Below are 27,131 nucleotides of genomic sequence, written 5' to 3'. Positions count from 1 at the left end.
CTGCATGGGCTCAGTCTCAAAGCCAGAGGAGGGAGATGGTTGCGATGCGGAGCAGGGAAACACCGTTGATGCGAGCTCTCTTCCACGAGCCCGGTGACGAAGATCTACCCGTCGTTCTATGCGGATGGCGAGAGCAATCAAAGAGTCCACATCTGAAGGAACCTCCCGGGAGAGAATCTCATCCTTAACCACTGCGTGGAGTCCCTCCAGAAAACGAGCGAGCAGCGCCGGCTCGTTCCACTCACTAGAGGCAGCAAGAGTGCGAAACTCAATAGAATAATCCGTTATGGACCGTTCACCTTGGCATAAGGAAGCCAGGGCCCTAGAAGCCTCCCCACCAAAAACTGAACGGTCAAAAACCCGAATCATCTCCTCTTTAAAGTTCTGGAATTGTTAGAGCAATCAGCCCTTGCCTCCCAGATAGCTGTGCCCCATTCTCGAGCCCGGCCAGTAAGGAGTGAAATGACGTAAGCAACCCGAGCTCTCTCTCTAGAGTATGTGTTGGGTTGAGAGAGAACACAATCTCACACTGCGTGAGAAAGGAGCGGCACTCAGTGGGCTGCCCGGAGTAGCAAGGTGGGTTATTAACCCTAGGTTCTGGAGGCTCGGCAGGCCAGGAAGTAACAGGTGGCACGAGACGTAGACTCTGGAACTGTCCAGAGAGGTCGGAAACGGAGGTAGACCATGTTTTATAGTGGAGGTAGACCATGTTTTATAGTGGAGGTAGACCATGTTTTATAGTGGAGGTAGACCATGTTTTATAGTGGAGGTTAGACCATGTTTTAGTAGGTGACCATGTTTTATAGTAGACCATGTTTTATAGTGGAGGTAGACCATGTTTTATAGTGGAGGTAGACCATGTTTATAGTGGAGGTAGACCATGTTTTATAGTGGAGGTAGACCATGTTTTATAGTGGAGGTAGACCATGTTTTATAGTGGAGGTAGACCATGTTTCATAGTGGAGGTAGACCATGTTTCATAATGGAGGTAGACCATGTTTTATAGTGGAGGTAGACCATGTTTAATAGTGGAGGTAGACCATGTTTTATAGTGGAGGTAGACCATGTTTTATAGTGGAGGTAGACCATGTTTTATAGTGGACGTAGGCAGCATAGGTGAAACAATATGTTCTTCCCAAATGGCACCCTATTGTTCCTGGTCAATAGTAGTGTACTTAGCATCAGTGTGCCATTATATAGTACTGTTTGGCCATCTTGAGACGCCGTAGCAGTTTTGAGAATGACACAAATCCAGGGTAAAGCCAGTTCAGTCCTCTATGATAGCAGTGAGACATGCATACACTGTACTGCCACATTGAAAATATCTATTCATTATGAGCCCTCATAGCCTAAAGCCGGATTTAACACAACTGCTTATAAACTGGACCATGTGTTGGAGTAGTAAATTGAACCGCTTCAGGCGAAGAGCTAAGGTCAACAGCTATAGCAATACAACTCACACTGTAGGCCAAACCTAGTATCAACTCCCAGCCCGCGGACGGGTTAAACATAAAAGCTAAGCTGTCCCTGGCTTCCTGTGTGAGAAAGGGTTAACCAGTCCCTTAATTTTCAGTCTGCTGCCTCAGTTTGTATGATGGCAATTTGCATATACTCCAGAATGTTATGAAGAGTGATCAGATGAATTGCAATTCATTGCAAAGTCCCTCTTTGCCATGCAAATGAACTGAATCCCCCCCCCAAAAAAACATTTCCACTGCATTTCAGCCCTGCCACAAAAGGACCAGCTGACATCGTGTCAGTGATTCTCTCATTAACACAGGTGTGAGTGTTGACGAGGACAAGGCTGGAGATCACTCTGTCATGCTGATTGAGTTTGAATAACAGACTGGAAGCTTCCAAAGGAGGGTGGTGTTTGGAATCATTGTTCTTCCTCTGTCAACCATGATTACCTGCAAGGAAACACGTGCCGTCATCATTACTTTGCACAAAAAGGACTTCACAGGCAAGGATATTGCTGCCAGTAAGATTGCACCTAAATCAACCATTCATCGGATCATCAAGAACGTCACAACAATTGAATCTCCTTGAAGAATGCTTCAGGGCGCCCAAGAAAGTCTAGCAAGCGCCAGGACCGTCTCCTAAAGTTTATTCAGCTGCGGGATCGGGGCACCACCAGTACAGAGCTTGCTCAGGAATGATAGCAGGCAGGTGTGAGTGCATCTGCATGCACAGTGAGTCGAAGACTTTTGGTTGATGGCCTGGTGTCAAGAAGGGCAGCAAAGAAGCCACTTCTCTCCAGGAAAAACATCTGGGACAGACTGATATTCTGCAAAAGGTACAGGGATTGGGCTGCTGAGGTCTGGGGTAAAGTCGTTTTCTCTGATGAATCCCCTTTCCCATTTTTTGGGGCATCCGGAAAAAAGCTTGTCTGGAGAAGACAAAGTGAGCGCTACCATCAGTCCTGTGTCATGCCAACAGTAAAGCATCCTGAGACCATTCATGTTTGGGGTTGCTTCTCAGCCAAGGGAGTGGGCTCACTCACAGCCATGAATACAGAATGGTACCGACACATCCTCCGAGAGCAACTTCTCCCAACCATCCAGGAACAGTTTGCCTTTTCCAGCATGATGGAGCACCTTGCCAAGTGATAACTAAGTGGCTCGGGGAACAAAACATTGATATTTTGGGTCCATGGCCAGGAAACTCCCCAGACCTTAATCCCATTGAGAACTTGGGGTCAATCCCCAAGAGGCGGGTGGACAAACAAAAACCCACAAATTCTAAACAAACTCTAAGCACTGATTATGCAAGAATGGGCTGCCATCAGTCAAGATGTGGCCCAGAAGTTGATTGACAGCATGCCAGATTGCAGAGGTCTTGAAAAAGAAGGGTCAACACTGCAAATATTGACTCTTTGCATCAACTTCATTTAATTGTCAATAAAAGCCTTTGACACCTATGAAATGCTTGTAATTATACTTCAGTATTCCATAGTAACATCTGACAAAAATATCTAAAGACACTGAAGCAGCAAACTTTATGGAAATTAATATTTGTGTCATTCTCAAAACTTTTGGCCACGACTGTACACTTCCTCAAATTAGTCAGAATTAATTTAAGAATAAAACTCTCCTTAGTTTTGACGTTTTTTGTTGAGGAGATCGTAGTCGCGCAATTTTACATCTTACTAATACGATTGGCGATTAGTCTCTCGTTAAATGACAGCGAACACTTCCTTAAAGAATCCCTACTGTTGACCAATCACAGACAAAGGAGCGTAGACTTCGGCTGCCGACTTCGGTTTGCCTTGTGAAAATTTTTGTGTTCCAAGACAAACAAAAACGTTACAAAATATCGTCATAATATATGCACAAACTTTTCCCAACTTCCTCCCAAAAATGTGGTAAATGAGTAAAAAAAATATATGTACTGCATATACAGAGCTTTCGGAAATCATTCAGACCCCTTCCCTTTTTACACATTTTGTTACGTTACAGCCTTATTCTAAAATAGATTTAACAAAAATATTTTCCTCATCAATCTACACGCAATACCCCATAATGACATCACAATACCCCATAATGACATCACAATACCCCATAATGACACCACAATACCCCATAATGACATCACAATACCCCATAATGACATCACAATACCCCATAATGACATCACAATACTAATGACATCACAATACCCCATAATGACATCACAATACCCCATAATGACAAAGAGAAAACAGATTTTTTGACATGTTTGCAAATGTATTACAAATACAAAACAGAAATACCTTATTTACATAAGTATTCAGACCCTTTGCTATGAGACTCGAAAATTGAGCTCAGGTAAATCCTGTTTCCATTGATCATCCTTGAGATGTTTCTACAACTTGATTGGAGTCCACCTGTGGTAAATGAAATTGATTGAAAATAAAAGAGAGCCGCACACTCTTGGAGCTCAGATGCAAAGATTTTAATACCAACGTTTCGACAGCCAAGCTGTCTTCATCAGGGTATAATCACAAACACTGCGGGATGACTCGTTTATAGAGTGTCAAAAGACACAGGTGTCTGTAATCATAGATTAATTTGACTATACAAGTTTACACACAATTACAAAGTCACAATAGTCACAAGAATGGCTTCAGATCAAAGTCTACGTTGAGACCGAAGGGCGCAAGGGTCTTTAAATTAAAGATCCAGGCAGCCTCTCGTTTTAACAATAAATTATCAAGGTCACCCCCTCTCCTAGGGAGGGTGACATGTTCGATGCCAATATAACGCAGAGACGAAATCGAGTGGCCTGCCTCCAAGAAGTGGGCCGCAACTGGATAAGTAAAGTTTTTACACCTAATGGTGCTACGATGCTCTTAGATACGTACTTTTAATTCACGCTTTGTTTTACCTACATAATTTTTACCATTATATTTTTACTATATAAGGTCTCGCAGTTGACAGTGCACGTCAGAGCAAAAATCCAGCCATCAGGTCGAAGGAATTGTCCGTAGAGCTCCGAGACAGGATTGTGTCGAGCAACAGATCTGGGGAAGGGTGAAACAATTTCATATGTTTAGGGTTAGGGTTAGTAGAATGCATCTGTCCTCACTCGCTCTCTCTCCTCTCTCTCTCCTCTCTCTCCACTCTCTCTCTTTCTGTCTCTCTCCTCTCTCTCTCTCTCCACTCTCTCTCTCCCCTCTCTCTCTTTCTCCCCTCTCCTCTCTCTCTGTCTCTCTGTCTCTCTCTCTCTCTCCACTCATTCTCCACTCCGTCTCTCTCCCCCTCTCTCTCTCTCTCTGTCTCTCTCTCTCTCTGTCTCTCTCTCTCTCTGTCTCTGTCTCTCTCTCTCTCTCTCTCTCTCTCTCTCTCTCCACTCCGTCTCTCTCTCCCTCTCTCTCTGTCTCTCTCTCCATCTCTCTCCCCTCTCTCCTCTCTCTCTCTCTTTGTCTCTCTCCCACCTCTCTCACTCCTTTCTGTCTCTCCCCTCTCTCCCCCTCTCTCTCTCTCTCTCTGTCTCTCTCTCTCTCTCCACTCCGTCTCTCTCCCTCTCTCTCTGTCTCTCTCTCTCTCTCCACTCCGTCTCTCTCCCCTCTCTCTCTGTCTCTCTCTCCGTCTCTCTCCGTCTCTCTCCTCTCTCTCTCCTTGTCTCTCTCCACCCTCTCTCTCTCCACTCCGTCTCTCCCTCTCTCTCTCTCTCTCTCTCCGTCTCTCTCCGTCTCTCTCTCCTCTCTCTCTCCTCTCTCTCTCTTTGTCTCTCTCCCCCTCTCTGTCTCTCCCCCTCTCTCCCCCTCTCTCTCTCTCCCTCTCTCTCTTTGTCTCTCTCCCCCCTCTCTCACTCCTCTCTGTCTCTCCCCCTCTCTCACTCCTCTCTGTCTCTCCCCCTCTCTCTCTCTCCCCTTCTCTCTCTTTGTCTCTCTCCCCTCTCTGTCTCTCCTCTCTCTCTCCCCCTCTCTCTCTCCCTTCTCTCTCTTTGTCTCTCTCCCCCCTCTCTCACTCCTCTTTCTCTCTCTAGGAAGGAGTTCTGTGAGCTGTGTATGGCTAAAGACCGACAGACCAACAAGGTGTTTGTCTGTAAGAAGTTTCTGAAGAAGGACGGGAGGAAAGTACGCAAGGCTGCCAAGAATGAAATCCTGATCCTCAAAATGTACGTGATCCTGTTTAAATGAGTCTTTCTTTGTGCATCTGAGTGGGAGTAGAAACCCTGACGGAACATTTGAAAGCAGGCTTATCAAAGTACAGCTGACGGTTTTTGTTTTCGGTTTTCTACATTGATAAAGCCAGGGAGTCCACACACCTGGCATCCCAAATGAAACCCTGACAGAACATTTGAAAGCAGGCTTATCAAAGTACAACTGACGGTTTTTGTTTTCTGTTTTCTACATTGATAAAGCCAGGGAGTCCACACACCTGGCATCCCAAATGAAACTCTGTGCCCTGTAGAGTCTACTACTTTCAACACTGGTACAGGGAGGCATTTGAGATGTTCTCCTAAAGCAGGGAGCCATTTGAGATGCAAACCTGTTCTCCGAATCTAAAGCAGACATTAATTTAAAGGAAGAATTAAAACCAGTCAGCAGACACTGTGGTCCTCAGTCCTCAGCCAGACATAGTCAATAGAAACCAGTTTGTGTGCCTGAATGCCTCCTCCTCTGGCTGTTCCAGGGTCAACCATCCAAACATCCTCCAACTGATCGACACTTTTGAGACGCGGAAGGAGTTCTTCATCATCCAGGAGCTGTGAGTACAGGGTGTCTACTGTATTCATGTCCTCCAAGGCTACAGGGTGTCTACTGTATTCATGACCTCCAAGGCTACAGGGTGTCTACAGGGTGTCTACTGTATTCATGTCCTCCAAGGCTACAGGGTGTCTACTGTATTCATGTCCTCCAAGGCTACAGGGTGTCTACTGTATTCATGTCCTCCAAGGCTACAGGGTGTCTACTGTATTCATGTCCTCCAAGGCTACAGGGTGTCTACTGTATTCATGTCCTCCAGGGTGTCTACTGTATTCATGACCTCCAAGGCTACAGGGTGTCTACTGTATTCATGACCTCCAAGGCTACAGGGTGTCTACTGTATTCATGTCCTCCAAGGCTACAGGGTGTCTACTGTATTCATGACCTCCAAGGCTACAGGGTGTCTACTGTATTCATGACCTCCAAGGCTACAGGGTGTCTACTGTATTCATCCTCATGTCTGTATTCATGACCTCAAGGCTACAGGGTGTCTACTGTATTCATGTATTCACTGTATTCATGTCCTCCAAGGCTACAGGGTGTCTACTGTATTCATGACCTCCAAGGCTACAGGGTGTCTACTGTATTCATGTCCTCCAAGGCTACAGGGTGTCTACTGTATTCATGACCTCCAAGGCTACAGGGTGTCTACTGTATTCATGTCCTCCAAGGCTACAGGGTGTCTACTGTATTCATGACCTCCAAGGCTACAGGGTGTCTACTGTATTCAGGTCCTCCAAGGCTACAGGGTGTATACTGTATTCATGTCCTACAGGGTGTCTACTGTATTCATGTCCTCCAGGGTGTCTACTGTATTCATGTCCTCCAGGGTGTCTACTGTATTCATGACCTCCAAGGCTACAGGGTGTCTACTGTATTCATGTCCTCCAAGGCTCCAGGGTGTCTACTGTATTCATGTCCTCCAGGTCTACAGGGTGTCTACAGTATTCATGACCTACAGGGTGTCTACTGTATTCATGACCTCCAAGGCTACAGGGTGTCTACTGTATTCATGTCCTCCAAGGCTACAGGGTGTCTACTGTATTCATGTCCTTCAAGGCTACAGGGTGTCTACTGTATTCATGTCCTCCAAGGCTACAGGGTGTCTACAGTATTCATGTCCTACAGGGTGTCTACAGTATTCATGACCTACAGGGTGTCTACTGTATTCATGACCTCCAAGGCTACAGGGTGTCTACTGTATTCATGTCCTCCAGGGCTACAGGGTGTCTACTGTATTCATGTCCTCCAAGGCTACAGGGTGTCTACTGTATTCATGACCTCCAAGGCTACAGGGTGTCTACAGGGTGTCTACTGTATTCATGACCTCCAGGGCTACAGGGTGTCTACTGTATTCATGTCCTCCAAGGCTACAGGGTGTCTACTGTATTCATGACCTACAGGGTGTCTACTGTATTCATGACCTCCAGGGTGTCTACTGTATTCATGTCCTCCAAGGCTACAGGGTGTCTACTGTATTCATGTCCTCCAAGGCTACAGGGTGTCTACTGTATTCATGTCCTCCAGGGCTACAGGGTGTCTACTGTATTCATGACCTCCAAGGCTACAGGGTGTCTACAGGGTGTCTACTGTATTCATGTCCTCCAAGGTGTCTACTGTATTCATGTCCTCCAGGGTGTCTACTGTATTCATGACCTCCAGGGCTACAGGGTGTCTACTGTATTCATGTCCTCCAGGGTGTCTACTGTATTCATGACCTCCAGGGCTACAAGGTGTCTACAGGGTGTCTACTGTATTCATGACCTCCAAGGCTACAGGGTGTCTACTGTATTCATGACCTCCAGGGCTACAGGGTGTCTACAGGGTGTCTACTGTATTCATGACCTCCAAGGCTACAGGGTGTCTACTGTATTCATGTCCTCCAGGGTGTCTACTGTATTCATGACCTCCAAGGCTACAGGGTGTCTACTGTATTCATGTCCTCCAGGGTGTCTACTGTATTCATGACCTCCAAGGCTACAGGGTGTCTACTGTATTCATGTCCTCCAGGGTGTCTACTGTATTCATGACCTCCAGGGCTACAAGGTGTCTACAGGGTGTCTACTGTATTCATGACCTCCAAGGCTACAGGGTGTCTACTGTATTCATGACCTCCAGGGCTACTGTGTCTACAGCTACAGGGTGTCTACTGTATTCATGACCTCCAAGGCTACAGGGTGTCTACTGTATTCATGACCTCCAAGGCTACAGGGTGTCTACTGTATTCATGACCTCCAAGGCTACAGGGTGTCTACTGTATTCATGTCCTCCAGGGTGTCTACTGTATTCATGTCCTCCCAGGCTACAGGGTGTCTACTGTATTCATGACCTCCAAGGCTACAGGGTGTCTACTGTATTCATGACCTCCAAGGCTACAGGGTGTCTACTGTATTCATGTCCTCCAAGGCTACAGGGTGTCTACTGTATTCATGACCTCCAAGGCTACAGGGTGTCTACTGTATTCATGTCCTCCAAGGCTGTATTCATGACCTCCAGGAGTGTCTACTGTATTCATGTCCTCCAGGGTGTCTACTGTATTCATGTCCTCCCAGGCTACAGGGTGTCTACTATATTCATGTCCTCCAAGGCTACAGGGTGTCTACTGTATTCATGACCTCCAAGGCTACAGGGTGTCTACTGTATTCATGTCCTCCAGGGTGTCTACTGTATTCATGTCCTCCAAGGCTACAGGGTGTCTACAGGGTGTCTACTGTATTCATGACCTCCAGGGTGTCTACTGTATTCATGTCCTCCAGACGGTGTCTACTGTATTCATGACCTCCAAGGCTACAGGGTGTCTACTGTATTCATGACCTCCAAGGCTACAGGGTGTCTACTGTATTCATGACCTCCAAGGGTGTCTACTGTATTCATGACCTCCAAGGCTACAGGGTGTCTACTGTATTCATGACCTCCAAGGCTACAGGGTGTCTACTGTATTCATGACCTCCAAGGCTACAGGGTGTCTACTGTATTCATGTCCTCCAAGGCTACAGGGTGTCTACTGTATTCATGTCCTCCAAGGCTACAGCTACAGAGTGTGTTTTACTACGGTGCTCTGCTCCTGTCTGCAAGGAACACTATTTTAGCTAGATTAGATATTTACCCTTAATAAAACTGCTGTATTGGTGCCTGCACGCCCACCACTGTGTTCCTATAGCAGTACTAATGGATGAGTGTTTCTCCTAGAGGGTGTAGGCAGAGACTCCCTGTGAAAATAAAAGAATAACAATCGTTATCAAAAATCAGCATGAGCTCGCGATGACAGTCAACACACTCACACACGCGTTTTACAGCTCATTGGGTTAGCTCTGGGCTCGGAGGGCTCTTATTGGATAACTGCGATTAGTTTATAACAGATTGCAACAGATATGAGACGGGAGGCGTGAGACAGGAGTTAATATTAAAGTAGAGTGACACAGATACAACCACACTAATGATGATGATAGAGAGAACAGGGATCTGTTGGACCAGGGGTAATGAGAGACCAGGGGTAATGAGAGACCAGGGGTAATGAGAGAGAGACCAGGGGTAATGAGAGACCAGGGGAAATGAGAGACCAGGGGTAATGAGAGACCAGGGGAAATGAGAGAGAGACCAGGGGTAATGAGAGACCAGGGGTAATGAGAGAGAGACCAGGAATAATGAGATAGAGACCAGGGGTAATGAGAGAGAGACCAGGGGTAATGAGAGACCAGGGGTAATGAGAGACCAGGGGAAATGACAGAGAGAGACCAGGGGTAATGAGAGAGAGACCAGGGGTAATGAGAGAGAGACCAGGAATAATGAGATAGAGACCAGGGGTAATGAGAGAGAGAGACCAGGGGTAATGAGAGAGAGACCAGGGGTAATGAGAGAGAGACCAGGGAGCCGTTGGACCAGGGGTAATGAGAGAGAGACCAGGGGTAATGAGAGAGAGACCAGGGGTAATGAGAGAGAGACCAGTGGTAATGAGAGAGAGACCGGGGAGCCGTTTGACCAGGGGTAATGAGAGAGAGACCAGGGGTAATAAGAGAGAGACCAGGGGTAATGAGAGAGAGACCAGGGGTAATGAGACAGAGACCAGGAATAATGAGATAAGGACCAGGGGTAATGAGAGACCAGGGGTAATTAGAGAGAGACCAGGAATAATGAGATAGAGACCAGGGGTAATGAGAGAGAGAGACCAGGGGTAAATGAGAGACCAGGGGAAATGAGAGAGAGACCAGGGGTAATGAGAGACCAGGGGTAATGAGAGAGAGACCAGGAATAATGAGATAGAGACCAGGGGTAATGAGAGAGAGACCAGGGGTAATGAGAGAGAGACCAGGGGTAATGAGAGAGAGACCAGGGAGCCGTTGGACCAGGGGTAATGAGAGAGAGACCAGGGGTAATGAGAGAGAGACCAGGGGTAATGAGAGAGAGACCGGGGAGCCGTTTGACCAGGGGTAATGAGAGAGAGGCCAGGGGTAATGAGAGAGAGACCAGGGGTAATGAGAGAGAGACCAGGGGTAATGGGAGAGAGACCAGGGGTAATGAGAGAGAGACCAGGGGTAATGAGAGAGAGACCAGGGGTAATGGGGGGGCAGGGGTAATGGGAGAGAGACCAGGGGTAATGAGAGAGAGACCAGGGGTAATGGAAGAGAGACTAGGGGTAATGAGAGAGAGACCAGGGGTAATGAGAGAGAGACCAGGGGTAATGGGAGAGAGACCAGGGGTAATGGGAGAGAGACCAGGGGTAATGGGAGAGAGACTAGGGGTAATGAGAGAGACCAGGGGTAATGAGAGAGAGACCAGGGGTAATGAGAGAGAGACCAGGGGTAATGGGAGAGAGACCAGGGGTAATGAGAGAGAGACCAGGGGTAATGGGAGAGAGACCAGGGGTAATGAGAGAGAGACCAGGGGTAATGGAAGAGAGACTAGGGGTAATGAGAGAGACCAGGGGTAATGAGAGAGAGACCAGGGGTAATGGGAGAGAGACCAGAGGTAATGGGAGAGAGACCAGGGGTAATGAGAGAGAGACCAAGGGTCATAAGATACACTCATCACTAACTCTACTTGCAGTCTACTTGTGGACTGAGCTCCTGAGTGGCACAGAGTGGCACAGGGGTCTAAGGCACTGCATCCAGGCTGTATCACAACCAGCCGTGATTGGGAGTCCCATAGGGAGGTTTAGATAGGATACGACCCAGCGTCGTCCGGGTTTGGCCGGTGTAGGCCGTCATTGTAATTAAGAATTTGTTCTTAACTGACTTGTCTAGTTAAATAAAGATTACATTAAAGAAAATGTAATGGACTAATAACAAGGTGTGTGTGTGTGTGTGTGTGTGTGTGTGTGTGTGTGTGCGTGCGTGCGTGCGTGCGTGCGTGCGTGCGTGCGTGCGTTGCAGGGCTACAGGCGGTGATGTGTTTGACTGGATTCTGGACCAGGGGAATTACACAGAGAGAGATGCCTCCAACGTGATCAAACAGGTTCTAGAGGCCGTGTCCTATCTACACTCACTCAACATCGTACACAGGAACCTCAAGGTAGGTCACAGGGGGTGTAAAACCAAGAAACCTTGAGGAGTCCCTCCTAACATTAAAGCACCCCTCCCCTCATCTTGCCCAAAGCTAAATCTCCTCCATTTAGTAAACAAAGGGACTATGGTTAGATGCACACAATAATATAATAAATTGTTTTAAACCGCTTATATTCTTTGCAAGAAGAATGATTTCCCTAGTAATTGATTGCATAGACAAATCTAAAATCAGGCTACCTAAAAAGGGAGTTCTAATCAGGCTACCTAAAGGGGAGTTCTAATCAGGCTACCTAAAGGGGAGTTCTAATCAGGCTACCTAAAGGGGAGTTCTAATCAGGCTACCTAAAAAGGGGAGTTCTAATCAGGCTACCTAAAGGGAGTTCTAATCAGGCTACCTAAAGGGGAGTTCTAATCAGGCTACCTAAAAGGGAGTTCTAATCAGGCTACCTAAAGGGAGTTCTAATCAGGCTACCTAAAGGGGAGTTCTAATCAGGCTACCTAAAGGGAGTTCTAATCAGGCTACCTAATCAGGCTACCTAAAGGGGAGTTCTAATCAGGCTACCCAAAGGGACCTAATCAGGCTACCTAAAGGGTTCTAATCAGGCTACCTAAAGGGAGTTCTAATCAGGCTACCTAAAGGGGAGTTCTAATCAGGCTACCTAAAGGGGAGTTCTAATCAGGCTACCTAAAGGGGAGTTCTAATCAGGCTACCTAAAGGGAGTTCTAATCAGGCTACCTAAAGGGGAGTTCTAATCAGGCTACCTAAAAGGGAGTTCTAATCAGGCTACCTAAAGGGGAGTTCTAATCAGGCTACCTAAAGGGGAGTTCTAATCAGGCTACCTAAAGGGAGTTCTAATCAGGCTACCTAAAGGGGAGTTCTAATCAGGCTACCTAAAGGGGAGTTCTAATCAGGCTACCTAAAAAGGGAGTTCTAATCAGGCTACCTAAAGGGGAGTTCTAATCAGGCTACCTAAAGGGGAGTTCTAATCAGGCTACCTAAAGGGGAGTTCTAATCAGGCTACCTAAAGGGAGTTCTAATCAGGCTACCTAAAGGGAGTTCTAATCAGGCTACCTAAAGGGAGTTCTAATCAGGCTACCTAAAGGGGAGTTCTAATCAGGCTACCTAAAGGGAGTTCTAATCAGGCTACCTAAAGGGAGTTCTAATCAGGCTACCTAAAGGAGTTCTAATCAGGCTACCCAAAGGGAGTTCTAATCAGGCTACCTAAAGGAGTTCTAATCAGGCTACCTAAAGGAGTTCTAATCAGGCTACCTAAAGGGAGTTCTAATCAGGCTACCTAAAGGGAGTTCTAATCAGGCTACCTAAAGGGAGTTCTAATCAGGCTACCTAAAGGGGAGTTCTAATCAGGCTACCTAAAGGGAGTTCTAATCAGGCTACCTAAAGGGAGTTCTAATCAGGCTACCTAAAGGGAGTTCTAATCAGGCTACCTAAAGGGAGTTCTAATCAGGCTACCTAAAGGGGAGTTCTAATCAGGCTACCTAAAGGGGAGTTCTAATCAGGCTACCTAAAGGGAGTTCTAATCAGGCTACCTAAAGGGAGTTCTAATCAGGCTACCTAAAGGGAGTTCTAATCAGGCTACCTAAAGGGAGTTCTAATCAGGCTACCTAAAGGGAGTTCTAATCAGGCTACCTAAAGGGAGTTCTAATCAGGCTACCTAAAGGGAGTTCTAATCAGGCTACCTAAAGGGAGTTCTAATCAGGCTACCTAAAGGAATTAGATACTATTAAGATAAGTAAAGTGTTTACATGACTTTTATTAAGATAAGTAAAGTGTTTACATGACTTTTATTAAGATAAGTAAAGTGTTTACAGGACTAGCATTAAGATAAGTAAAGTGTTTACATGACTAGTATTAAGATAAGTAAAGTGTTTACATGACTAGTATTAAGATAAGTGTTTACATGACTAGTATTAAGATAAGTAAAGTGTTTACATGACTAGCATTAAGATAAGATAAGTGTTTACATGACTAGTATTAAGATAAGTGTTTACATGACCAGTATTAAGATAAGTAAAGTGTTTACATGACTAGTATTAAGATAAGTCAAGTGTTTACATGACCAGTATTAAGATAAGTCAAGTGTTTACATGACTAGTATTAAGATAAGTAAAGTGTTTACATGACTAGTATTAAGATAAGTCAAGTGTTTACAGGACTAGTATTAAGATAAGTAAAGTGTTTACATGACTAGTATTAAGATAAGATAGTGTTTACATGACTAGTATTAAGATAAGTAGTGTTTACATGACTAGTATTAAGATAAGTCAAGTGTTTACATGATATGAAGCTCTCAACCTGCTCTAGTGTGTGTGTGGTGTGATTTGTGGTTCTACAGTTGGAGAACCTGATGTACTACACAGAGAACAATCACAACAAAGTGGTTCTGCGGGATTTCTACCTGTCCAAGTTTGAGAACGGTTCCATCACAGAACCCTGTGGAACACCGGAGTACCTGGGTAAGGTACCTCTCTCTCTTCCCCCTCTTTCTGCTCTCCTCCTCTCTGTATTTCCCTTCTGTCCTCCTCCTCCAGTCCTCTATCTACAATAAAGGGAAGCTCAGTCATTCACACAGGAGACTAGTTACATTAATAAGATAAATAATGAGAGCTGGAGAAAGAGAGGAAGGGAAATAAATTAACTGATCAAAATAAGAGTGGAAATAAAGGAGGGCCGAAAGAGACGAGAGAGAGGAGAGAGAGGAGAGAGAGAGGAGAGAGAGGGAGGAGAGAGAGAGGAGAGAGAGGAGAGAGAGAGAGGAGAGAGAGAGGAGAGGTAGAGGGAAGAGAGAGAGGAGAGAGAGAGAGAGAGAGAGAGAGGAGGAGAGAGAGAGAGAGGAGGAGAGAGAGAGAGGAGAGAGAGAGGGAGGAGAGGGAAGAGATAGATGAGAGAGAGAGAGAGGAGGAGGGGGAGAGAGGGGGAGATGAGAGAGAGAGAGGGAGAGAGAGAGAGAGGAGGAAAGAGAGGGAGAGAGAGAGAGAGGGAAGAGAGAGGAGAGAGAGAGGGGAAGAGAGGGGGAGGAGAGAGGGGGAGGGAGAGAGAGGAAGAGAGGGAGAGAGAGAAAGGGAAGAGAGAGGAGGAGAGAGAGGGAAGAGAGAGGAGAGAGGGAAGAGAGGGGGAGAGAGAGAAGAGAGAGAGAGAGGGAAGAGAGAGGGAGAGGAGAGAGAGAGGAGAGAGGGAAGAGAGGGGGGAGAGAGAGGAGAGATAGAGAGGGGGAAGAGAGAGAAGAGAGAAGAGAGAGGAGGAGAGAGAGAGAGATAGAGAGGGGAAGAGAGAGAGAGAAGGAGGATGCAGACTGATTCATCTAGCTGATGATTAATGAAGTGTGTGTTGTTTTACTCTCTGGCCCCCCCCACCTCTCCATCACCCCTTAACCTCCTCTCTGTCCCCCACCTCTCCCACCCCCACTCTCTCCATCACCCCTTAACCTCTCTCTCTGTCCCCCCACCTCTCCATCACCCCTTAACCTCCTCTCTGTCCCCCACCTCTCCATCACCCCTTAACCTTCTCTCTGTCCCCCCCACCTCTCCATCACCCCCCTTAACCTTTCTCTCTGTCCCCCCCACCTCTCCATCACCCCTTAACCTTCTCTCTGTCCCCCACCTCCATCACCCCCTTAACCTTCTCTCTGTCCCCCCCACCTCTCCATCACCCCTTAACCTTCTCTCTGTCCCCCCACCTCCATCACCCCCCTTAACCTTCTCTCTGTCCCCCCACCTCTCCATCACCTTAACCTCTCTGTCTGTCCCCCACCTCTCCATCACCCCTTAACCTTCTCTCTGTCCCCCACCTCTCCATCACCCCCTTAACCTTCTCTCTGTCCCCCCCACCTCTCCATCACCCCTTAAACCTTCTCTCTCTTCCCCCACCTCTCCATCACCCCTTAACCTTCTCTGTCCCCCACCTCTCCATCTAACCTTCTCTGTCCCCCACCTCTCCATCACCTTCTCTCTGTCCCCCCCCACCTCTCCATCACCCCTTAACCTTCTCTCTGTCCCCCCACCTCTCCATCACCCCTTAACCTTCTCTCTGTCCCCCCCCACCTCTCCATCACCCCTTAACCTTCTCTCTGTCCCCCCCACCTCTCCATCACCCCTTAACCTTCTCTCTGTCCCCCACCTCTCCATCACCCCTTAACCTCTCTCTGTCCCCCCCACCTCTCCATCAATTTAACCTTTCTCTTCTCCATCATTAAGGTCTCTGTCCCCCACCCTCCACACCCTTCTCTCTCTGTCCCCCCCACCTCTCCATCACCCCTTAGGGGTCATCTCTGTCCCCCCCACCTCTCCATCACCCCCTTGTGTTTGTCCCCCCCACCTCCATTAACCTTCTCTCTGTCCCCCCCACCCCCATCACCCCTTAACCTCATCCATCTCCATCACCCTTAACCTTCTCTGTCCCCCCCACCTCTCCATCACCCTTAACCTTCTCTGTCCCCCACCCTCCCCTCCTCTCTGTCCCCCACCTCTCCATCACCCCCTTAACCTTCTCTCTGTCCCCATGTCTCCATCACACCCTTAACCTTCTCTCTGTCCCCCCACCTCTCCATCACCCCTTTCTCTCTCTCTGTCCCCCCACCTCTCCATCACCCCTTTCTCTCTGTCCCCCCCACCTCTCCATCACCCCTTAACCTCTCTGTCCCCCCCACCTCTCCATGTTCTCTCTGTCCCCCACCTCTCCATCACCCTTAACCTCTCTCTGTCCCCCCTTTAACCTTCTCTCTGTCCCCCCACCTCTCCATCACCCCCTTAACCTTCTCTGTCCCCCCACCTGTCCCCCCTTAACCTCTCCTCTGTCCCCCCACACCTCTCCATCACCCCTTAACCTTCTCTCTGTCCCCCACCTCTCCATCACCCCTTAACCTTCTCTCTGTCCCCCACCTCTCCATCACCCCTATAACCTTCTCCTGTCCCCCCCATCCATCACCCTTAACCCTCTGTCCCCCCCCCACCTCTCCATCTTAACCTTCTCCTTAACCTTCTCTCTGTCCCCCACCTCTCCATCTTAACCTTCTCTCTGTCCCCCCACCTCCATCACCCTTAACCTCCTCTCTGTCCCCCCCACCTCTCCATCACCCCTTAACCTTCCCCTGTCCCCCCACCTCTCCATCACCCTTAACCTCTCTCTGTCCCCCCCACCTTCCATCCCCCTTAACCTTCTGTCCCCCCCACCTCTCCATCACCCCCTTAACCTTCTCTCTGTCCCCCCACCTCTCCATCACCCCTTAACCTTCTCTCTGTCCCCCCCCCACCTCTCCATCACCCCCTTAACCTTCTCTCTCTGTCCCACACCTGTCCATCACCCCTTAACCTTCTCTCTGTCCCCCCCACTGTCCATCACCCTTAACCTTCTCTCTGTCCCCCCACCTCTCCATCACCCCTTAACCTTCTCTCTGTCCCCACCTCTCCATCACCCCTTAACTACTCTCTGTCCCCCCACCTCTCCATCACCCCTTTCTCTCTGTCCCCCCAGTGTCTCCATCACCCCCTATAACCTTCTCTCTGTCCCCCCCACTCCATCACCCCTAATAACCTTCTCTCTGTCCCCCCCACCTCTCCATCACCCCTTAACCTTCTGTCTGTCCCCCCCACCTCTCCATCACCCCTTAACCTCTCTCTGTCCCCCCTCCTCTCCATCAAATTTAACCTTCTGTCTGTCCCCCCCACCTCTCCATCACCCTTAACCTTCTGTCTGTCCCCCCACCTCTCCATCACCCCTTAACCTTCTGTCTGTCCCCCCCACCTCTCCATCACCCCTTAACCTTCTGTCTGTCCCCCCCACCTCTCCATCACCCTCCTTAACCTTCTCTCTGTCCCCCCCACCTCTCCATCACCTTCTCTGTCCCCCACCTCTCCATCACCCCCTTAACCTCTCTGTCCCCCCCACCTCTCCATCACCCCTTAACCTTCTGTCTGTTCCATCACCCCCAACCTTCTGTCTGTCCCCCACCTCTCCATCACCCCTTAACCTTCTCTCTGTCCCCCACCTCTCCATCACCCCTTAACCTTCTGTCTGTCCCCCCACCTCTCCATCACCCCTTAACTCTGTCTGTCCCCCCACCTCTCCATCACCCCTTAACCTTTCTCTCTGTCCCCCACCTCTCGATCACCCCTAACCTTCTGTCTGTCCCCCCCCACCTCTCCATCACCCCCTTAACCTTCTGTCTGTCCCCCACCTCTCCATCACCCCTTAACCTTCTCTCTGTCCCCCTCCTCTCCATCACCCCTTAACCTTCTCTCTGTCCCCACCTTCTCCATCACCCCTTAACCTTCTCTCTGTCCCCCACCTCTCCATCACCCCTAACCTTCTCTCTCTGTCCCCCCCCTCTCCATGTTGTCCCCCACCTCTCCATCACCCCTTAACCTTTCTCTGTCCCCCCACCTCTCCATCACCCCTTAACCTTCTCTCTGGCCTCCCACCTCTCCATCAGTTAACCTTCTACATCTCTGTCCCCCCCACCTCCATCACTTAACCTTCTCTCTGGCTCCCCCACCTTCCATCACTAACCTTCCCTCTGTCCCCCCCTCCTTCCATCACCCCTTAACCTTCTCTCTGTCCCCCCCCACCTCTCCATCACCACCTGTGTTCTCTGTCCCCCCACCTCTCCATCACCCCAACCTCATGTCTGTCCCCCCCACCTCTCCATCACCCCCTTAACCTCCTCTCTGTCCCCCCCCCACCTCTCCATCACCCTCAACCTCCTCTCTGTCCCCCCCACCTCTCCATCACCCCTAACTCCTCTCTGTCCCCCACCTGTCCATCACCCCCTTAACCTTCTCTCTGTCCCCCCACCTCTCCATCACCCCCTTAACCTTCTCTCTCTGTCCCCACCACCTCCATCACCCCTAACCTTCTCTCTGTCCCCCAACCCTTAACCTTCTCTCTGTCCCCCACCTCTCCATCACCCCTTAACCTTCTCTCTGTCCCCCCACCTCTCCATCACCCCTTAACCTCTCTCTGTCCCCCCCACCTCTCCATGAGACCTTCCCTCTGTCCCCTCCACCTCCAACCTTACTCTGGCCCCCCCCACCTCTCCATCACCCCCTTAACCTTCTCTCTGTTCCCCCACCTCTCCATCACCCCTTAACCTTCTCTCTGTCCCCCACCTCTCCATCACCCCCTTAACCTTCTCTCTTCTGTCCCCCCACCTCTCCATCACCCCTTAACCTTCTCTCTGTCCCCCCACCTCTGTTTAACCTTCTCTCTGTCCCCCCCACCTCTCCACATCACCCCTTAACCTTCTCTCTGTTCCCCCACCTCTCCATCAGATAACCTTCTCTCTGTCCCCCCACCTCTCCATCACCCTTAACCTTCTCTGTCCCCCCCCCACCTCTCCATCACCTCTCTCTGTCCCCCACCTTCCATCACCCCTTAACCTCTCTCTGTCCCCCCACCTCTCCATCACCCCTTAATCTCTCTGGCTCCCCACCTCTCCATCACCCCTTAACCTTCTCTCTGTTCCCCCCCCCTCCGTCACCCCTTAACCTTCTCTCTGTCCCCCCACCTCTCCATCACCCCTTAACCTTGTCTCTATTTCTCTCACTCGCTCTCAATTCAATTTCAATTCTCTCTCTCTCCCAGCTCCTGAGGTTGTGGCCAGACACCGGTACGGTCGACCGGTGGACTGTTGGGCAGTAGGGGTCATCATGTATATACTGTGAGTGTTCATAGAGGAGTTATAACATGTTGGCTACATACTGTGATGTCGGCTACATACTGTGAGTGTTCATAGAGGAGTTATAACCTGTCGGCTACATACTGTGAGTGTTCATAGAGGAGTTATAACATGTTGGCTACATACTGTGATGTCGGCTACATACTGTGAGTGTTCATAGAGGAGTTATAACATGTTGGCTACATACTGTGATGTCGGCTACATACTGTGAGTGTTCATAGAGGAGTTATAACATGTCGGCTACATACTGTGAGTGTTCATAGAGGAGTTATAACATGTCGGCTACATACTGTGAGTGTTCATAGAGGAGTAATAACATGTTGGCTACATACTGTGAGTGTTCATAGAGGAGTTATAACATGTTGGCTACATACTGTGAGTGTTCATAGAGGAGTTATAACATGTTGGCTACATACTGTGATGTCGGCTACATACTGTGAGTGTTCATAGAGGAGTTATAACATGTTGGCTAAATACTGTGAGTGTTCATAGAGGAGTTATAACATGTCGGCTACATACTGTGACGTTGGCTACATACTGTGACGTTGGCTACATACTGTGATGTCGGCTACATACTGTGATGTCGGCTACATACTGTGATGTCGGCTACATACTGTGATGTTGGCTACATACTGTGATGTCGGCTACATACTGTGATGTTGGCTACATACTGTGATGTCGGCTACATACTGTGATGTCGGCTACATACTGTGATGTTGGCTACATACTGTGAGTGTTCATAGAGGAGTTATAACATGTTGGCTACATACTGTGAGTGTTCATAGAGGAGTAATAACATGTCGGCTACATACTGTGATGTTGGCTACATACTGTGATGTTGGCTACATACTGTGATGTCGGCTACATACTGTGATGTCGGCTACATACTGTGATGTCGGCTACATACTGTGATCGGCTACATACTGTGATGTCGGCTACATACTGTGATGTCGGCTACATACTGTGATGTTGGCTACATACTGTGATGTCGGCTACATACTGTGATGTTGGCTACATACTGTGAGTGTTCATAGAGGAGTTATAACATGTTGGCTACATACTGTGAGTGTTCATAGAGGAGTAATAACATGTCGGCTACATACTGTGATGTTGGCTACATACTGTGATGTCGGCTACATACTGTGATGTCGGCTACATACTGTGATGTCGGCTACATACTGTGATGTTGGCTACATACTGTGAGTGTTCATAGAGGAGTTATAACATGTCGGCTACATACTGTGAGTGTTCATAGAGGAGTAATAACATGTTGGCTACATACTGTGAGTGTTCATAGAGGAGTTATAACATGTTGGCTACATACTGTGATGTCGGCTACATACTGTGAGTGTTCATAGAGGAGTTATAACATGTTGGCTACATACTGTGATGTCGGCTACATACTGTGAGTGTTCATAGAGGAGTTATAACATGTTGGCTACATACTGTGAGTGTTCATAGAGGAGTTATAACATGTCGGCTACATACTGTGACGTTGGCTACATACTGTGACGTTGGCTACATACTGTGATGTCGGCTACATACTGTGATGTCGGCTACATACTGTGATGTTGGCTACATACTGTGATGTCGGCTACATACTGTGATGTTGGCTACATACTGTGATGTCGGCTACATACTGTGATGTTGGCTACATACTGTGATGTCGGCTACATACTGTGATGTTGGCTACATACTGTGAGTGTTCATAGAGGAGTTATAACATGTTGGCTACATACTGTGAGTGTTCATAGAGGAGTAATAACATGTCGGCTACATACTGTGATGTTGGCTACATACTGTGATGTTGGCTACATACTGTGATGTCGGCTACATACTGTGATGTCGGCTACATACTGTGATGTCGGCTACATACTGTGATGTTGGCTACATACTGTGATGTCGGCTACATACTGTGATGTTGGCTACATACTGTGATGTCGGCTACATACTGTGATGTTGGCTACATACTGTGAGTGTTCATAGAGGAGTTATAACATGTTGGCTACATACTGTGAGTGTTCATAGAGGAGTAATAACATGTCGGCTACATACTGTGATGTTGGCTACATACTGTGATGTCGGCTACATACTGTGATGTCGGCTACATACTGTGATGTCGGCTACATACTGTGATGTTGGCTACATACTGTGAGTGTTCATAGAGGAGTAATAACATGTCGGCTACATACTGTGCGTGTTCATAGAGGAGTTATATACATGGAGGAGGTTTAATACCCTGACCTAGTGAGATATACATGGAGGAGGTTTAATACCCTGACCTAGTGAGATATACATGGAGGAGGTTTAATATCCTGACCTAGTGAGATATACATGGAGGAGGTTTAATATCCTGACCTAGGAGAAATACATGGAGGAGGTTTAATATCCTGACCTAGTGAGATATACATGGAGGAGGTTTAATATCCTGACCTAGTGAGATATACATGGAGGTTTAATATCCTGACCTAGTGAGATATACATGGAGGAGGTTTAATATCCTGACCTAGTGAGATATACATGGAGGAGGTTTAATCCCCTGACCTAGTGAGATATACATGGAGGAGGTTTAATATCCTGACCTAGTGAGATATACATGGAGGAGGTTTAATATCCTGACCTAGTGAGATATACATGGAGGTTTAATATCCTGACCTAGTGAGATATACATGGAGGAGGTTTAATATCCTGACCTAGTGAGATATACATGGAGGTTTAATATCCTGACCTAGTGAGATATACATGGAGGAGGTTTAATATCCTGACCTAGTGAGATATACATGGAGGTTTAATATCCTGACCTAGTGAGATATACATGGAGGAGGTTTAATATCCTGACCTAGTGAGATATACATGGAGGAGGTTTAATATCCTGACCTAGTGAGATATACATGGAGGAGGTTTAATATCCTGACCTAGTGAGATATACATGGAGGAGGTTTAATATCCTGACCTAGTGAGATATACATGGAGGAGGTTTAATATCCTGACCTAGTGAGATATACATGGAGGTTTAATATCCTGACCTAGTGAGATATACATGGAGGAGGTTTAATATCCTGACCTAGTGAGATATACATGGAGGAGGTTTAATATCCTGACCTAGTGAGATATACATGGAGGAGGTTTAATATCCTGACCTAGTGAGATATACATGGAGAGGTTTAATATCCTGACCTAGTGAGATATACATGGAGGAGGTTTAATATCCTGACCTAGTGAGATATACATGGAGGAGGTTTAATATCCTGACCTAGTGAGATATACATGGGAGGTTTAATACCCTGACCTAGTGAGATATACATGGAGGAGGTTTAATATCCTGACCTAGTGAGATATACATGGAGGAGGTTTAATATCCTGACCTAGTGAGATATACATTGAGGAGGTTTAATACCCTGACCTAGTGAGATATACATGGAGGAGGTTTAATATCCTGACCTAGATATACATGAGTTTAATATGACCATGGAGGAGGTTTAATATCCTGACCTAGTGAGATATACATGGAGGAGGTTTAATATCCTGACCTAGTGAGATATACATGGAGGAGGTTTAATATCCTGACCTAGTGAGATATACATGGAGGAGGTTTAATATCCTGACCTAGTGAGATATACATGGAGGAGGTTTAATATCCTGACCTAGTGAGATATACATGGAGGAGGTTTAATATCCTGACCTAGTGAGATATACATGGAGGAGGTTTAATATCCTGACCTAGTGAGATATACATGGAGGAGGTTTAATATCCTGACCTAGTGAGATATACATGGAGGAGGTTTAATATCCTGACCTAGTGAGATATACATGGAGGAGGTTTAATATCCTGACCTAGTGAGATATACATGGAGGAGGTTTAATATCCTGACCTAGTGAGATATACATGGGAGGTTTAATATCCTGACCTAGTGAGATATACATGGAGGAGGTTTAATATCCTGACCTAGTGAGATATACATGGAGGTTTAATATCCTGACCTAGTGAGATATACATGGAGGAGGTTTAATATCCTGACCTAGTGAGATATACATGGAGGAGGTTTAATATCCTGACCTAGTGAGATATACATGGAGGAGGTTTAATATCCTGACCTAGTGAGATATACATGGAGGTTTAATATCCTGACCTAGTGAGATATACATGGAGGAGGTTTAATATCCTGACCTAGTGAGATATACATGGAGGAGGTTTAATATCCTGACCTAGTGAGATATACATGGAGGAGGTTTAATATCCTGACCTAGTGAGATATACATGGAGGAGGTTTAATATCCTGACCTAGTGAGATATACATGGAGGAGGTTTAATATCCTGACCTAGTGAGATATACATGGAGGTTTAATATCCTGACCTAGTGAGATATACATGGAGGAGGTTTAATATCCTGACCTAGTGAGATATACATGGAGGAGGTTTAATATCCTGACCTAGTGAGATATACATGGAGGTTTAATATCCTGACCTAGTGAGATATACATGGAGGAGGTTTAATATCCTGACCTAGTGAGATATACATGGAGGTTTAATATCCTGACCTAGTGAGATATACATGGAGGTTTAATATCCTGACCTAGTGAGATATACATGGAGGAGGTTTAATATCCTGACCTAGTGAGATATACATGGAGGAGGTTTAATATCCTGACCTAGTGAGATATACATGGAGGAGGTTTAATATCCTGACCTAGTGAGATATACATGGAGGAGGTTTAATATCCTGACCTAGTGAGATATACATGGGAGGTTTAATATCCTGACCTAGTGAGATATACAGGAGGTTTAATATCCTGACCTAGTGAGATATACATGGAGGAGGTTTAATATCCTGACCTAGTGAGATATACATGGAGAGGTTTAATATCCTGACCTAGTGGATGGAGGAGGTTTAATATCCTGACCTAGTGAGATATACATGGAGGAGGTTTAATATCCTGACCTAGTGAGATATACATGGAGGAGGTTTAATATCCTGACCTAGTGGAGGAGGTTTAATATCCTGACCTAGTGGATATACATGGGAGGTTTAATATCCTGACCTAGTGAGATATACATGGAGGAGGTTTAATATCCTGACCTAGTGAGATATACATGGAGGTTTAATATCCTGACCTAGTGAGGTTTAATATGACCTAGTGGAGGAGGTTTAATATCCTGACCTGATATACATGGAGGTTTAATATACATGGAGGTTTAATATCCTGACCTAGTGAGATATACATGGAGGAGGTTTAATATCCTGACCTAGTGAGATATACATGGAGGTTTAATATCCTGACCTAGTGAGATGGAGATATGACATGGAGGAGGTTTAATATCCTGACCTAGTGAGATATACATGGAGGTTTAATATCCTGACCTAGGATATACATGGGAGGTTTAATATCCTGACCTAGTGAGATATACATGGAGGAGGTTTAATATCCTGACCTAGTGAGATATACATGAGAGGTTTAATATCCTGACCTAGTGAGATATACATGGAGGAGGTTTTAATATCCTGACCTAGTGAGATATACATGGAGGAGGTTTAATATCCTGACCTAGTGGAGGAGATATACATGGAGGTTTAATATCCTGACCTAGTGAGATAATATCCTGACCTAGTGGAGGAGGTTTAATATCCTGACCTAGTGAGATATACATGGAGGAGGTTTAATATCCTGACCTAGTGAGATATACAGGAGATATGACCTAGTGGAGGAGGTTTAATATCCTGACCTAGTGAGATATACATGGAGGTTTAATATCCTGACCTAGTGAGAGGAGGTTTAATATCCTGACCTAGTGAGATATACATGGAGGAGATATGACCATGGAGGAGGTTTAATATCCTGACCTAGTGAGATATACATGGAGGAGGTTTAATATCCTGACCTAGTGAGATATACATGGAGGTTTAATATCCTGACCTAGTGAGATATACATGGAGGAGGTTTAATATCCTGACCTAGTGAGATATACATGGAGGAGGTTTAATATCCTGACCTAGTGAGATATACATGGAGGAGGTTTAATATCCTGACCTAGTGAGATATACATGGAGGAGGTTTAATATCCTGACCTAGTGGAGGAGGTTTAATATCCTGACCTAGTGAGATATACATGGAGGTTTTAATATCCTGACCTAGTGAGATATACATGGAGGAGGTTTAATATCCTGACCTAGTGAGATATACATGGAGGTTTAATACCTGACCTAGTGAGATATACATGGAGGAGGTTTAATATCCTGACCTAGTGAGATATACATGGAGGAGGTTTAATATCCTGACCTAGTGAGATATACATGGAGGTTTAATATCCTGACCTAGTGAGATATGACATGAGGAGGAGGTTTAATATCCTGACCTAGTGAGATATACATGGAGGAGGTTTAATATCCTGACCTAGTGGAGGAGATATCCTGACCTAGTGAGATATATGGAGGAGGTTTAATATCCTGACCTAGTGAGATATACATGGAGGAGGTTTAATATCCTGACCTAGTGAGATATACATGGGAGGTTTAATATCCTGACCTAGTGAGATATACATGGAGGAGGTTTAATATCCTGACCTAGTGAGATATACATGGAGGAGGTTTAATATCCTGACCTAGTGAGATATACATGGAGGAGGTTTAATATCCTGACCTAGTGATGGATGGAGGTTTAATATCCTGACCTAGATATACATGGAGGAGGTTTAATATCCTGACCTAGTGAGATATACATGGATATACATGGAGGTTTAATATCCTGACCTAGTGAGATAATATCCTGATGGAGGAGGTTTAATATCCTGACCTAGTGAGATGGAGGTTTAATATCCTGACCTAGTAGATATACATGGAGGAGGTTTAATATCCTGACCTAGTGAGATATACATGGAGGAGGTTTAATATCCTGACCTAGTGAGATATACATGGAGGAGGTTTAATATCCTGACCTAGTGAGATATACATGGAGGTTTAATACCTGACATGGAGGAGGTTTAATATCCTGACCTAGTGAGATATACATGGAGGAGGTTTAATATCCTGACCTAGTGAGATATACATGGAGGAGGTTTAATATCCTGACCTAGTGAGATATACATGGAGGTTTAATATCCTGACCTAGTGAGATATACATGGAGGAGGTTTAATATCCTGACCTAGTGAGATATACATGGAGGTTTAATATCCTGACCTAGTGAGATATACATGGAGGAGGTTTAATATCCTGACCTAGTGAGATATACATGGAGGAGGTTTAATATCCTGACCTAGTGAGATATACATGGAGGTTTAATATCCTGACCTAGTGAGATATACATGGAGGAGGTTTAATATCCTGACCTAGTGAGATATACATGGAGGAGGTTTAATATCCTGACCTAGTGAGATATACATGGAGGAGGTTTAATATCCTGACCTAGTGAGATATACATGGAGGAGGTTTAATATCCTGACCTAGTGAGATATACATGGAGGTTTAATATCCTGACCTAGTGAGATATACATGGAGGAGGTTTAATATCCTGACCTAGTGAGATATACATGGAGGAGGTTTAATATCCTGACCTAGTGAGATATACATGGAGGAGGTTTAATATCCTGACCTAGTGAGATATACATGGAGGAGGTTTAATATCCTGACCTAGTGAGATATACATGGAGGAGGTTTAATATCCTGACCTAGTGAGATATACATGGAGGAGGTTTAATATCCTGACCTAGTGAGATATACATGGAGGAGGTTTAATATCCTGACCTAGTGAGA

At 46.4% G+C, this 27,131-nt stretch overlaps 2 protein-coding genes across 3 annotated transcripts in view; both read left to right on the top strand.

Moving 5' to 3' along the window:
• Nucleotides 1–27,131, top strand: part of saxo4 (stabilizer of axonemal microtubules 4) — a 93,763-nt gene that overhangs the window by 32,257 nt on the left and 34,375 nt on the right. The gene's annotated exons all lie outside the window — the stretch shown is intronic.
• LOC135573309 (caM kinase-like vesicle-associated protein) lies at nt 45–19,371 on the top strand. Its single transcript, XM_065022170.1, has 6 exons — nt 45–127; nt 5,470–5,601; nt 6,120–6,194; nt 11,563–11,701; nt 14,049–14,169; nt 19,292–19,371. Exons 1-6 carry the CDS (start codon nt 45–47, stop codon nt 19,369–19,371), a joined length of 630 nt encoding a protein of 209 aa, XP_064878242.1.

This window comes from Oncorhynchus nerka, linkage group LG9a (assembly GCF_034236695.1).
Source record: "Oncorhynchus nerka isolate Pitt River linkage group LG9a, Oner_Uvic_2.0, whole genome shotgun sequence".
Classification (NCBI taxonomy): Eukaryota; Metazoa; Chordata; class Actinopteri; order Salmoniformes; family Salmonidae; genus Oncorhynchus; species Oncorhynchus nerka.
This window is presented reverse-complemented; position numbering and strand designations above follow the sequence as displayed.